The 13,596-nt window shown below is 39.7% G+C and overlaps 1 protein-coding gene across 3 annotated transcripts in view; it reads right to left on the reverse strand.

Annotated features, from left to right (window-relative positions):
• The window catches only part of amph (amphiphysin), a 42,120-nt gene that overhangs the window by 25,678 nt on the left and 2,846 nt on the right, over positions 1-13,596 (reverse strand). For all 3 annotated transcript variants that reach the window (XM_061920579.1, XM_061920578.1, XM_061920580.1), the window contains exons 2-6: positions 4,981-5,061; positions 4,156-4,210; positions 2,812-2,906; positions 2,642-2,737; positions 2,023-2,130 (exon numbers count right to left, since the gene is read on the reverse strand). In XM_061920579.1, coding sequence (XP_061776563.1) covers positions 2,023-2,130; positions 2,642-2,737; positions 2,812-2,906; positions 4,156-4,210; positions 4,981-5,061 — 435 coding nt within the window. The remainder of the gene's footprint in view (positions 1-2,022; positions 2,131-2,641; positions 2,738-2,811; positions 2,907-4,155; positions 4,211-4,980; positions 5,062-13,596) is intronic.

A 13,596-nucleotide genomic window follows, 5' to 3' on the forward strand; every position in this document is an offset into this window, starting at 1 on the left:
AAATTCACCCATTTACAGTTCGGAAATGGGTTAAAAAAACATATGATCTTTTTTCTGCAACATCAAGGTATATATTGACGCTTACATAGGTCTGGTGATAATGTTCCCCTTTAACAACCTGAGGTCGGTTGGTCAGGAAATGTTTTATCCAGGAAAAGTTGAGGCGGGGTAGACAAAGGAAGGTCAGTTTCTCCACGAGGATGATGGTATTGAACGCCAAGCTGTAGTCGACGAACAGCATCCTGACATACTGTAGGTATCCGGGTCTTCCAGATGTTCCACAGCTGATTGGAAAGGAGTGGTGATGGCGACTGGTTTTGGTCTGTAGTGAAACTCATGTGGATCAAAGTTTGGGGGAGGCAGGCTTTAATATTTTGGAGAACAGGCCTTTCAAAACCATTTATAACCACAATTATAAGTGCCACTGGTCATTTATGTCTTTTATGGCTGTCCTTTTGGTGACTGGGATGACAATGGCTCCCCTTAAGACAGGAAGGTACTTAGGCTAGTGCCAGAGATGAATTTCCCTGTCACTATCTTGCCAGGTGGTCTGCACAGTCCATACAGCTCTTTGCCCAGTGCGCTATATGGCCCAGCCGCTTTACGCATGATTATAGCTTTGAGTTCCCGCTTCACCTGGTGTTCTTGCAGTTGACTAGAGGGTAGGAGGGGCATCTGGGATGTAACTGGTCTGGATGACCCGAAAAGAAGGGATTGAGTTCCTCCGCTAGCTAGTATCCCGTGTTGTTGGTTACTAATGGTTACTTTTGTAGCTTGTCAGGTGTTGGATGCCTTGCCACACCCGCCATGAGTCTTTGTTATTCAGGTGCACCTCCACTTTCCTCCTATACTCCACTTTCACAACCATAAAACACAATACAGCCAGGCTGTATTGTGTTCATTTTCAGCATTAAAGCGGCACGTTTGCTTTTTCCTTCACGCTCTACAACCTTACCTGCTCAGTGGCCTAGTAGTTAGAGTGTCCGTCGTGAGTTCAAACCCTGGCCGAGACATACCAAAGACTATAAAAATGGGACACATTACCTCCCTGCTTGGCGCTCAGCATCAAGTGTTGGAATTGGGGATTAAATCACTTAAATGAGTTCGGGCAGCGGCCACCGCTCTTGCTCACTGCTCCCAGGGGGTGAGGGTGATGGGTCGAATGCAGATGATAATCTCACCACACCTAATGTGACAATCATTGGTAATTTGACCTTTAACCTTTATATTTTTGAGCCTGAAGATAAAGAAGACGCGCTACAAGTTTCAATGCTGAGCATACCCAGCTCTAGTGAAACACACTAGGCATCATGTACCACTATTGTTAAGGGCTAAACAAGAAAAACAAACTACAAACATAATGAATAATGTATTATTTATCTTACAGTACAATGTTTGTTCTCACTGGGATGTTGACTGATGAGTTGTTTATATATTTCAGAACAATATATTTCCGTTTAGATGATGAAGTTGTCTTAATCCAAAAAGGTGGAAGCAAACGACCATTTTGTTGTTTCTTCCTTGCGATGTTTTCAGGTCAAAAGTGAATTTCAAAGTCGACCATCTTTTCGGTTTATGGCCACAACCTTCTACTATACAGGTAAAAGGCATCATAGATCACACAAACTTTTACCAACTAAGAGGTGATGCAGCAGCTCACTGGTTCAATGTCAATAGTTGTGTAAGTTAGTTAACGCTCTGTGTTGAAGGTGCCGCTAAAAGTAGTTCCTCTGCGTTAGCTCTTATAATAACAATGTTGCTAATACTTGGTTAAGATGCAGGTCGCGACATGTAAATGGAGTATTATTGTCAGTTTTTGGATGTCTTTTTTGGAGGACTTTATGAGCGGAGTAGACGACTTCCATTAGCTATATTGTTATTTTTCTTTTTCAAGTCGTATAATACAAATTAGAATGATTAAAAAAATAAAAAATATGTGTTTTTGTCTTCAATAGTTTTGGTGAATGTTAAGCAACATTAAAAAAAAATGCAGTTCCTTATTAAGGTTGAGAAAACACAGACCTTCAATAACTTGCGGTCATTTTTCATTCCAGATGCCTGAAGCGTTTCAACGTGATGCCGAGCGCTGTCGAAGTCGATGAGTTTTCGGCTTCTTTTGGCCACACGCGTCTGAAAAACATGAAACTGTCAGTCTTTTGTAAAAGATAGGGGTGTGACGAAAACTCCCGACATTAAAACGTGACATTATTTCTCGTTGAAGAGAAAAGTGGCAGAAACCTCACAAGCACACGAAAATTGCCTCTTTGGCAGCTGTCCTGCTTTATGTCCAAGCAAATGTCCTAAAGATGTGTTGGAAACACACTTTGTATATGTTGGCTCCTCACCTGCAGGCTTATCTCATTGTATTTACCGGTACTGTAAATCAACTTTTCTATTTTTTTGATTTTAAAGTGATTTGTAGAAAGACACTCCTTAACAAAAAGCTGAAATGCATGCAAAGCCATAAAACATTTCAAAATGTTTTTAGACTGTTTGATGACTCATAAACATATAGTTTCTTAAAAATGTAAAATTGTCGTCTCATCTCCTGAACGCAATATTGCGTACCGTAACGTCTCCTGCGCTGAGCGTATCGTCACACCCCTGGTAGTAATAATAGTACATGTTGACAGATGAGTACCTTTAGGTCAGGAAACTGTAGCAAGTATGCATCCAGATTCAACAGCGTAGAGTCTATTAGCTTGTTATGGAAGCTTTCCCACAATGCATCACAATCCTGCAGAATGCATTTTTAGAACAACATTTTAACTATTCTAACATGACAACAACAAAGTCATTCCGGATGAGTACCTTCCCGATGGTCATGACATCATCTTTTCCATGCCAGTCTGGCTCGTAGACCTCATGAAGAGACTGAGTCAGGTTGATGGAGGCCTGCTGCATTCCTGCACAACAACATCAGCCAGCACGTACCGAAACACTTTCTTGCGGTTCGACAGAACAAAACACAAGCTGTGTCCTAGTTCAGAGTCTACATCCTTCATAGTGTGCAGTTGTGGGGTTCACACGTTCACACGGTGCCAAAACGAAAAAGCTTTGAGTGATTGGTACACTTAAAAAACGTAATCCATAAGATACTCAAACCTGCAGCAAATATTTGGATAAAGTAGGGCTATCAATGTTTGTGGTAACACATAATTCCTCACAAAAAATTATCACAGTATTAATACTGTATATTTACTATTTACTAATATATTTACTATTTACTGAATGCAGATTAATCACACAATTTAATTAGACCGTACGTGCTCCTTCACCTTGATGGCGGATGGTTACCTGAATATATATAAATATATATAAATATATATATACCTTATTTTTCGGACTATAAGTCGCAGTTTTTTTCATAGTTTGGTCGGGGGTGCGATTTATACTCAGGAGCGACTTATGTCTGAAATTATAAACACATTACCGTAAAATATCAAATAATATTATTTAGCTCATTCACGTAAGAGACTAGACGTATAAGATTTCATGGGATTTAGCAATTAGGAGTGACAGATTGTTTGGTAAACGTATAGCATGTTCTATATGTTATAGTTATTTGAATGACTCTTACCATAATATGTTACGTTAACATACCAGGCACCTTCTCAGTTGGTTATTTATGCGTCATATAACGTACACTTATTCAGCCTGTTGTTCACTATTCTTTATTTATTTTAAATTGCCTTTCAAATGTCTATTCTTGGTGTTGGGTTTTATCAAATAAATTTCCGCCAAAAATGTGACTTATACTCCAGTGAGACTTATATATGTTTTTTTCCTTCTTTATTATGCATTTTCGGAAGGTGCGACTTATACTCCGAAAAATACGGTATATTATCCATATATATATATATATATATATATATATATATATATATATATATATATATATATATGTTTCTGTATGTATGTGTGTTAGAACATACAGGGTGTTTTCAGTTTATAGAGATATGAAGCTGAGATATAATATATTATAAATATTATATATTATAAATATTATAAGTCATTAGACTTAGTATTTGCATACTGTTAAACGTCTACTCACATCCAAGCACAAGTGTACCCACTTTAATTAAGAATTTCAACCATTATAAAATCACACACTTGATACAAATAAACAGAGCGATACACAAGTGTTTATTATACCTTTGATGGCAGACATGTAGGCCTTCATCTCCCTCTGCAGCCGGGAACCTTCACTCTAACACACAAATAACTTAGTTAGTTAGTTAGTTAGTTAGTTAGTTAGTTAGGTTGACATCAAACATGTAAATCGAAAAATTAAAAAACAGGATGAGTATAAAAAGAAATAAAAAAAGCAACTCAATACATAAAAAAAGTAGGCTGAGGCATGTTGCTTATTTATGCCTACTACTGACTTAGATCGTTTGGTTTTCTGAGACTCGTTAGTTTACTTTCATTGATTTTTATTGAGTCAACAGATCATATATATATATATATATATATGTGAATATATACATATATAAATATATATACACATACATATATATATATATATATATATATATATATACACATACATATATATATATATATATATATATATATATATATATATATATATATATATGTGAATATATACATATATATAAATATATATACACATATATATATATATATATATGTATATATGTACTAACATACACACAACTAGAGCATAGTGTATTAACTGTACCTAAATGTACAGTATATAAATTATAACACACCCGTAAATACAAAAGTTCAAGTCCATAGTACACTTTAATAATTGCTCCTTCACACCTTACATTATGCGATAGTCAATTTTTCCAATTGATGTTAATATTTCACACACAAAAAGTGTAGTGTTTTTGTGGAAACTTTTGTTGAGAGAACATAAAACACAAAAATGCAAGACAGTTGAAGCCCAGGCTTTCGCAAAACATTCTAGAATAACTTTACAGGACATCCGAGGTTAAGAGGTCCTCTCACCTCCTGTCTCCGGAAGTTGACGACAACTTGCTCAAATTGTTCATCTTTTGTCTCGTCCGCTTTTCCCAGCTTCTGTAGAACCTGATAAATGAGAAAATGTTTCATGTTGTAATGTTGACTGACATCAGGCAATGTGCTTCAGGGTTTCTCTTGAAATGGTCTAAGTTGGCCATGAAGCTTTCTTATTTCCATAAACAAACACTGGATTCACGGAAGGTTTGGTTTGCAAACATAACTTCTTTCCACACAAATGGATCGTCCGGAATATCAATCAATCAATCAATCAAACTTTCTTTATATAGAGCCCTTAATCGCAAGTGTCTCAAAGGGCTGCACAGACCACATCGGCTCTGATCCCATTCAGATCCATTTCTACAATTAAAATGTTGGTTAGAGTACTTTTATTAAAAATTGTTTATACCTTGAAAATGTGAGCATAAAATGTTTTCTTTTTAATTCAGAAATCAATGTATTTTTATTGTTAGTGGAACACCATGTTCCACTAATAACATCTAGTTCTTGCATTTTACAATTATGTTTGTTCAAAATTAATATTGACATTCATCCTAATGATTACGGAAGATTGATCAAAGGAATCCCAGCCCAACTTCTATAATGCAAAACCAACCGTTCTTAACCATTTGGTACCTGCTTTTGTGTATTTGGGATCTCCATGGGACCCGAATATGTGAAATCAAACCATGTAGGCATAGTCCAGACAATTCTAAAAACAATTTTGCCTTTTTTTAAACTTGCTCCAAACGAGCCGTTTGGAATTTGATACATCAGCGGATATCTCTATAGATCAGGAGTCGGCAACCTTTACCACTCAAAGAGCCATTTTGACCCGTTTCACAAAATAAAGAAAACAATGGGAGCCACAAAACTCTTTGGAAATTTGAAATTAAATAACACTGCGTACAAAGTTTTTTTTTGCCTTGTGCTATGTATAAGCCAGGGGTCTCAGACACGCGGCCTGCACCTTAAAATGAAAATATATTGTTAGTGCGGCCCCCGAGTTTTATATGAATGCCGCTTGACAACATCACATTTACCAACCCTACTGGGAGACTCCAGAATTTCAGGGAAACTATTCTCTTGAATGTCTACTGATTTTCGCCCTTACAACAATAATAAGGGCGTGCTATGATGGAAATGTGTTTAATGCCCTCTACAAACCAAACAAACAGCTTGCCAGCCCAGTCACATGTTGTATGTGGCTTCTGCAGACACATGTATGTGACTGCAAGGCATGGTTGTTCAACAGCCATACAACCATACAGATAGTGAAAAATAAGGAACTTATTGACGACAATTTTGGATAAAAATGTCGGAGTCTTGCAAAGCTCTTCAGGTAAACCTTTACCATTTATAGCAGGGGTCGGCAGCCCGCGGCTCCGGAGCCGCATGCGGCTTTTTGATCACTCTGATGTGCCTCAGCTGCATACTTGCCGACCACCTCCGATTTTTCTGGATGTCAGTGCCTCTCTCAAAAATCTTCCGAGATAATATTATCAGATTTTCACCCGTCCAACCATATAAAGGACAACAGTGTTGAGGGCGTGCCATGAGGACAATGCCTTTAGAGTCATCTAGAACATGTCGACACATCCACGCCAATACAATGCTATCTGCGTGCCGGCCGGTCATATTCAGTGTGTGGCTACTATTAACAAATGAAAGTGATTGCAAGGCATACTTGCTCAACAGCCATACAAGTTACACTGAGGGTTGTGATATAAACAACTTTAACACTCTTACTAATATGCGCCACACTTTTGGGAGAACATCCACACTGTAACACAACATAAACACAACAGAACAAATACCCAGAATTCCATGCATCCCTAACTCTTCCGGGCTACATTAAACACCCCCAATTGCCCCCCACCCCTCCCTGGTCGTTGGTTGAGGTGGGCGGGGTTGGAGGGGTAGAAGGAGTGTACCGTATATAGCCTGAAATAGTTAGGGATACATGGGATTCTGGGTATTTGTTCTGTTGTGTTTATGTTGTGTTACGGTGCGAATGTTCTCCAATTGATGGTAATATTGCACACACAAAAAGTATAGTGTTTGTGTGGAAACCTTTCTTGAAGAACATAAAACACAAAAATGCAAGACAGTTAAAGCTAAGGCTCTCGCAAAACATTTTAAAATAACTTTACAGGACATCCGAGGTTAAGAAGTCTTTTCACCTCCTGTCTCCGGAAGTTGACAACAACTTGCTCAAATTGGTCATCTTTGGTCTCGTTCGCTTTTCCCAGCTTCTGTAGAGCCTGATAAATAACCCCCCACCCTCCACCCCCCTGTGCGTGGGTTGAAGTGGGCGGGGTTGGGGGGGGGGGGGGGGGTAGAGGGAGTGTATATAGTCCGGAATAGTTAAGGATGCATGGGATTCTGGGTATTTGTTGTGTTGTGTTACGGTGCGGATGTTCTCTCGAAATGTGTTTGTCACTCTTGTTTGGTGTGGTTTCACAATGTGGCGCATATTAGTAAGAGTGTTAAAGTTGTTTAAACGGGCACATACATGCACATGCATTCTCCGTTGTTGTCATTTGTACTACTGAGTAGCTTATAGTTCCAACTAGGGGTGTAACGACTGATCGATATATCGATTTATGGTCCTAAATGTCAAGTACATCGGTCTGTGCTCAGCAAGGTTGCCTTCCAGAAGATATGTAATAGAGATGTCTGATAATAATGGAGTGCCAATATTATCGGCCGATAAATGCTTTAAAATGTAATATGGGAAATTTTCGGTATCAAAAAGTAAAATGTATGACTTTTAATAACATTGCTGTGCGGAGTGGTACACGGACGTAGGGAGAAGTACAGAGCGCCAATAAACCTTAAAGGCACTGCCTTTGCGTGCCGGCCCAATCACATAATATCTACGGCTTTTCACACACAAGTGAATGCAATGCATACTTGGTCAACAGCCATACAGGTCCCACTGAGGGTGGCCGTATAAACAACTTTAACACTGTAACAAATATGCGCCACTCTGTGAAACCACACCAAACAAGAATGACAAACACATTTCGGGAGAACATGGGCACCGTAACACAACATAACAACTACCCAGAACCCCTTGCAGCAGTAACTCTTCCGGGACGTTACAATATACACCCCACGCTACCCCTAGCCCCCCCACCTTGACCACGCCTCCCCCAACCCCGCCCACCTCTACCTCCACATGCTCTCTCAGGGAGAGCATGACCAAAATTACAAGCTGCTGTTTTGAGGCATGTTAAAAAAAAATAATGCACTTTGTGACTTCAATAATAAATATGGCAGTGCCATGTTGGCATTTTTTTCCATAACTTAAGTTGATTCATTTTGGAAAACCTTGTTACATTGTTTAATGCATCTAGCGGGGCATCACAACAAAATTAGGCATAATAATGTGTTAATTCCGCAACAGTATATGTCGGTATCGGTTGATATCGGAATCGGTAATTAAGAGTTGGACCATATCGGAATATCGGCAAAAAAGCCACTATCGGACATCTCTAATAGGTATCAATCCAAAATTGTTTCAAAAGGGAATCGATCGATTTTATCGACGACAGTAGAAAAAGGAAAATAATTTAAGAACAACAGACTTTATATGAAGTTTAGAATTTTTAATATTAAGGACGTTAAACGTTGTCTATTTGCCCATCTGTGTCATCAAAACTAAAATGGCGGATAGCTACGGTGTTCGAGAAAGGTCATAACAAACGCAAAAGCCACAGGACAATATCATTAGATACAACACAAACTTTCAAGTACATTTTTTAAATGTTGGGATGAATATGCTTCATGATTTTAATGCACCCGTACTAAATGTAATGGGCCCCACCGCGACGCACCGACTTCCGGAACACAATGAAGTGACAACAACTAACAGCCGAAAAAAAAATGATTTCATGAGAAGGAAAGAAATAGAAAAGATGGATGAAGGATGCTATGGAAATTAGGAAGCAAGGGGCCAACACCATCAACAACGATGAGGGGGAAAACATGCTTCTGCACACCTGGAACACTGTGCTACATCAACGATGCCAGGGCGGAGAACGGATACTGTATGGCCGGGTCGGGAAACTTTTATTTAGCAGGTAAATAATCTACAGTTAAAATTTGGTTACAGTATTTTTATTGAAGGTTGTTTAAAAATGTTGAAAATGTGAGCAGAAAATGTTTCCTTTTTAATTCAACATAAAGCAGGGGTGTCAAACACTTTTTTTGATCAGGGGCCACATGGAGAAAAATCTACTCCCAAGTGGGCAGAACTGGTAAAATCACGGAACGATAACTTAAAAATAAAGACTACTTCAGATTGTTTTCTTTGTTTAAAAATAGAACAAGCTCATTCTGAAAATGTACAAATCATAATGTTGTTGGACATTTTTTACACTTATATATTGCTGTTAATAGTATTCTATCTTTATTTGTTGTTATTTATGTTTTCTGAATAAATTATGTGATAATGTTCATCAATCAACTCGTTGGTGTTAATTTTCAATCCATCACGAAAAAAAAAAATATCACAATCAAATTACAGGATGTATGGATTTATGTAGTTCCTTAACTGGTGTACTAACATGTGGGTTATTTTGTACGAAAAATACTAAGAATTGCTAGCCAGATGAGGTGGTTCGGGCATCTGGTCAGGATGACAGCGGAACGCCTCCCTTGGGAGGTGTTTCGGGCACATCCGGCCGGTAGGAGGCCATGGGGAAGACCCAGGACACGTTGGGAAGACTATGTCTCCCGGCTGGCCTGGGAACGACTCAGGATCCCCCGGGAGGAGCTGGACGAAGTGGCTGGGGAGCGGGAAGTCTGGGCTTCCCTGCTTAGGCTGCTACCCCCGCAACCCAACCTCGTATAAGCGGAAGAAGATGGATGGATGGCATTTAGAACAGCAGTTTCTTTTATTAAAAAATGTCAGGTTAATTTATATACTTAGCAAACTCATCCCGCAAGCCGCATAAAACCTGTTTGTGGGTCTGATCCGGCCCCCGGGCCGTACGTTTGACACCCCTGACCTAAAATGATGGTTGCTTTTTATTCAAATAAGATGTGAATACATTGTCAATTAATTGTTGTTTACTTTCTTGTTAGTATCCATAATTCATTTATACATAATTTATTTACAGAAAAGAACAGAAATATAGGAAACTTCACCTGCAGTGTCCAGTATCCACTATCCACTATTTAGTTTAGTCACACTGCTTGATTTTTTTTTTTTTTTTTTGCAAAAAAGTTACAGGATAGATTTCAACTCACTGAATCGTTTTGGTTCGTTCTAAAAAAAAATTAAATTGTCCCTGCATCGCATTGGCAACCCATCCATCCATTTTCTACCGCTTATTCCCTTTGGGGTCGCTGGAGCCTATCTCAGCTACAATCGGGCGGAAGGCGGTGTACACCCTGGACAAGTCGCCACCTCATCGCAGGGCCAAAACAGATAGACAGACAACATTCACATTCACACACTCGGGCCAATTTAGTGTTGCCAATCAACCTATCCCCAGGTGCATGTCTTTGGAAGTGGGAGTAAGCCGGAGTACCAGAAGGAAACCCACGCAGTCACGGGGAATACATGTAAACTCCACACAGAAATATCCCGAGCCTGGGATTGAACCCCAGACTACTCAAGACCTTCGTATTGTGAGGCAGACGCAATAACCCCTGTTTCACCGTGCTGCCTGCATTGGCTACCACCAATATCAAATTGAATCGTTGGTAAAATAAATTGTTACACTCCTAGTTCTAACTTATATCTGTCAGTAGACTCCATATGGAAGCGCTAAAAATTATAACTTGGCTGACGGGGTAGACTCAGTGGAAGGGGGTTTGGCCTGGAGGAGGGCTTTGGCACATGAATAAGACCGGCCAGAAAACTGGCATTTTGCAGAGACCATGAGAAAGCGGCTTGAAGATGGTCTGTAAAACATAATAGATGCGACATTTGACCAAAGGACCACCATTACATCTTATGTAGACTACAAAGAACTCAATAAAGTGTTTTAAATAGGGCGGCGTGGCTCAGTTGGTAGAGCGACCGTGCCAGCAACTCCAGGGTTCCAGGTTTGATTCCTGCTACCGCAATCCTAGTCACTGCCATTGCGTCCTTGGGCAAGAGACTTTTTCCTACCTGCTCACAGCGCCACCCACGTTGTAGCTTAAAAGATGTCGATAATGGAGTTCACGATATAAAACACTTTGAGTCACTAGAGAAAAAGCGCTATATAAAATATAATTACTTCACTTCACTTAAATGTAGGGGGGGGGGGTTATAATATGATCCCTTCAAGTCAGTGCAGTAGTTATGGGCGATGTTAGGTAAATGCATGATGCAAGATACTAAATATACGACAAAGTGGCTGAAGTGTATCAAAGATAATTTCTGCTACATCTTTGCAGAAATATCAGCTGTACATGTTTTGAAGTGGGCTTCACGGTGGAAGAGGGGTTAGTGCGTCTGCCTCACACTACGAAGGTCCTGAGTAGTCCTGGGTTCAATCCCGGGGCTCGGGATCATTCTGTGTGGAGTTTGTATGTTCTACCCGTGAATGCGTGGGTTCCCTCCGGGTACTCCGGCTTCCTCCAACCCCCAAAGACATGCACCTGGGGATAGGTTGATTGGCAACGCTAAATTGGCCCTAGTGTGTGAATGTGAGTGTGAATGTTGTCTGTCTATCTGTGTTGGCCCTGCAATGAGGTGGCGACTTGTCCAGGGTATACCACGCCTTCCGCCCGATTGTAGCTGAGATAGGCACCAGCGCCCCCCGCGACCCCAAAGGGAATAAGCGGTAGGAAATGGATGGATGGATGTTGTGAAGCGGCATTCTGCCACACCCACAGTTTAATCTACCCTTCTATTTTTCATGAGCGATAAAAACCAGACGTGCCAAATTCGCATTCGTGACAGACTTCCATAAATAAGTAAAATCTGCGAAAAAACTAGCTAATTTTTTAAAAATACATTAGGTGTTCGTTCTTCTTGGCCGCCGTCTCAATGCTCGTGCTCTGAGAACTGACGCGATTTACCGAGATTAAAGTATTGCATGTTATTTGGTGCTGACGATACTGGAAAAAAGAAGGTATCTATGTATTTTGTGCGTTTTGGTATCAACTTGGTATATAAGTATCTGTCCTTGGACAACCCTATCAGACACATAAGAGAATAGTCCGGTTTCTTAAAAACAACTGTCATAAAGGTAGTTGTTCTTTGTCTTTATTTTGCTATCCGTCACACATTTTTCTAGCATTATTATTATACTACTTCATATTTACGCCTGTTTAGATAGTAATGATATACTCACAGTAATGAAGCTATTTTTCATGATCACATAGCCTCTGTTCAGATTGTAAAAGGCGGATTCCTTTTGATGTCAACCATCTGCGTCAGTATTTAACGCACAAAACCCGAGACCAGTGAAGTTGGCACGTTGTGTGATTTGTAAATAAAAACAGAATACAATGATTTGCAAATCCTTTTCAACTTATATTCAATTGAATAGACTGCAAAGACAAGATGTTGAATGTTTGAACTGAGAAACCTTTTTTTTTTTTGCAAATCATCATTAACTTAGAACTTAATGGAAAAACACACATTGCAAAAAAGTTGGCACAGGGGCATTTTTACAACTGTGTTACATTGCCTTTCCTTTTAACAACACTTACTAAACGTTTGGGAACTGAGGAGACCTATTTTTTTAAGCTTTTCAGGTGGAATTATATCCGATTCTTGCTCGATGTACAACTTAAGTTCTTCAACAGTACGGTGTCTCCGTTGTGGTATTTTAGGTTTCATAATGCGCCAAAAATTTTCCACGGGAGACAGGTCTGAACTACAGGCAGGCCAGTCTAGTAACCACACTATTTTTCTATGAAGCCACGCTGTTGTAACACGTGGCTTGGCATTGTCTTGCTGAAATAAACATGATAACGATGCTTGGATGGCAACATATGTTGCTCCAAAACCTGTATGTACCTTTCAGCATTAATGGTGCCTTCATAGATGTGTAAGTTACCCATGCCTTGGGGCGGTTTAGCTCGGTTGGTAGAGCGGCCGTGCCAGCAACTTGAGGGTTGCAGGTTCGATTCCCGCTTCTGCCATCCTAGTCACTGCCGTTGTGTCCTTGGGCAAGACACTTTACCCGCCTGCTCCCAGTGCCACCCACACTGGTTTGAATGTAACTTAGATATTGGGTTTCACTATGTAAAGTGCTTTGAGTCACTAGAGAAAAAGCGCTATATAAATATAATTCACTTCACAATTCACTTCACTAATACACCTCCATACCATCACAGATGCTAGCTTTTGAACTTCACATTTAGAACAATCCAGATAGTTCTTTTCCACTTTGTTCCGGAGGACACAACGTCCACAGTTTCCGAAAAAAAATTGAAATGTGGATTCGTCTGACGACAGAACACTTTTCCACTTTGCATCAGTCCATCTTAGATGAGCTCGGCAACACCCAGTGTTTCTGGGTGTTGTTGATAAATGGCTTTCGCTTTGCATAGTAGAGTTTTAACTTGCAATTACAAATGTAGCAACAAACTGCAGTTTCTCCAGATTCCCTGAACCTTTTGATGATATTACGAACCGTAGATGGTAAA

This window comes from Nerophis ophidion, linkage group LG14, assembly GCF_033978795.1.
Source record: "Nerophis ophidion isolate RoL-2023_Sa linkage group LG14, RoL_Noph_v1.0, whole genome shotgun sequence".
Classification (NCBI taxonomy): domain Eukaryota; kingdom Metazoa; phylum Chordata; class Actinopteri; order Syngnathiformes; family Syngnathidae; genus Nerophis; species Nerophis ophidion.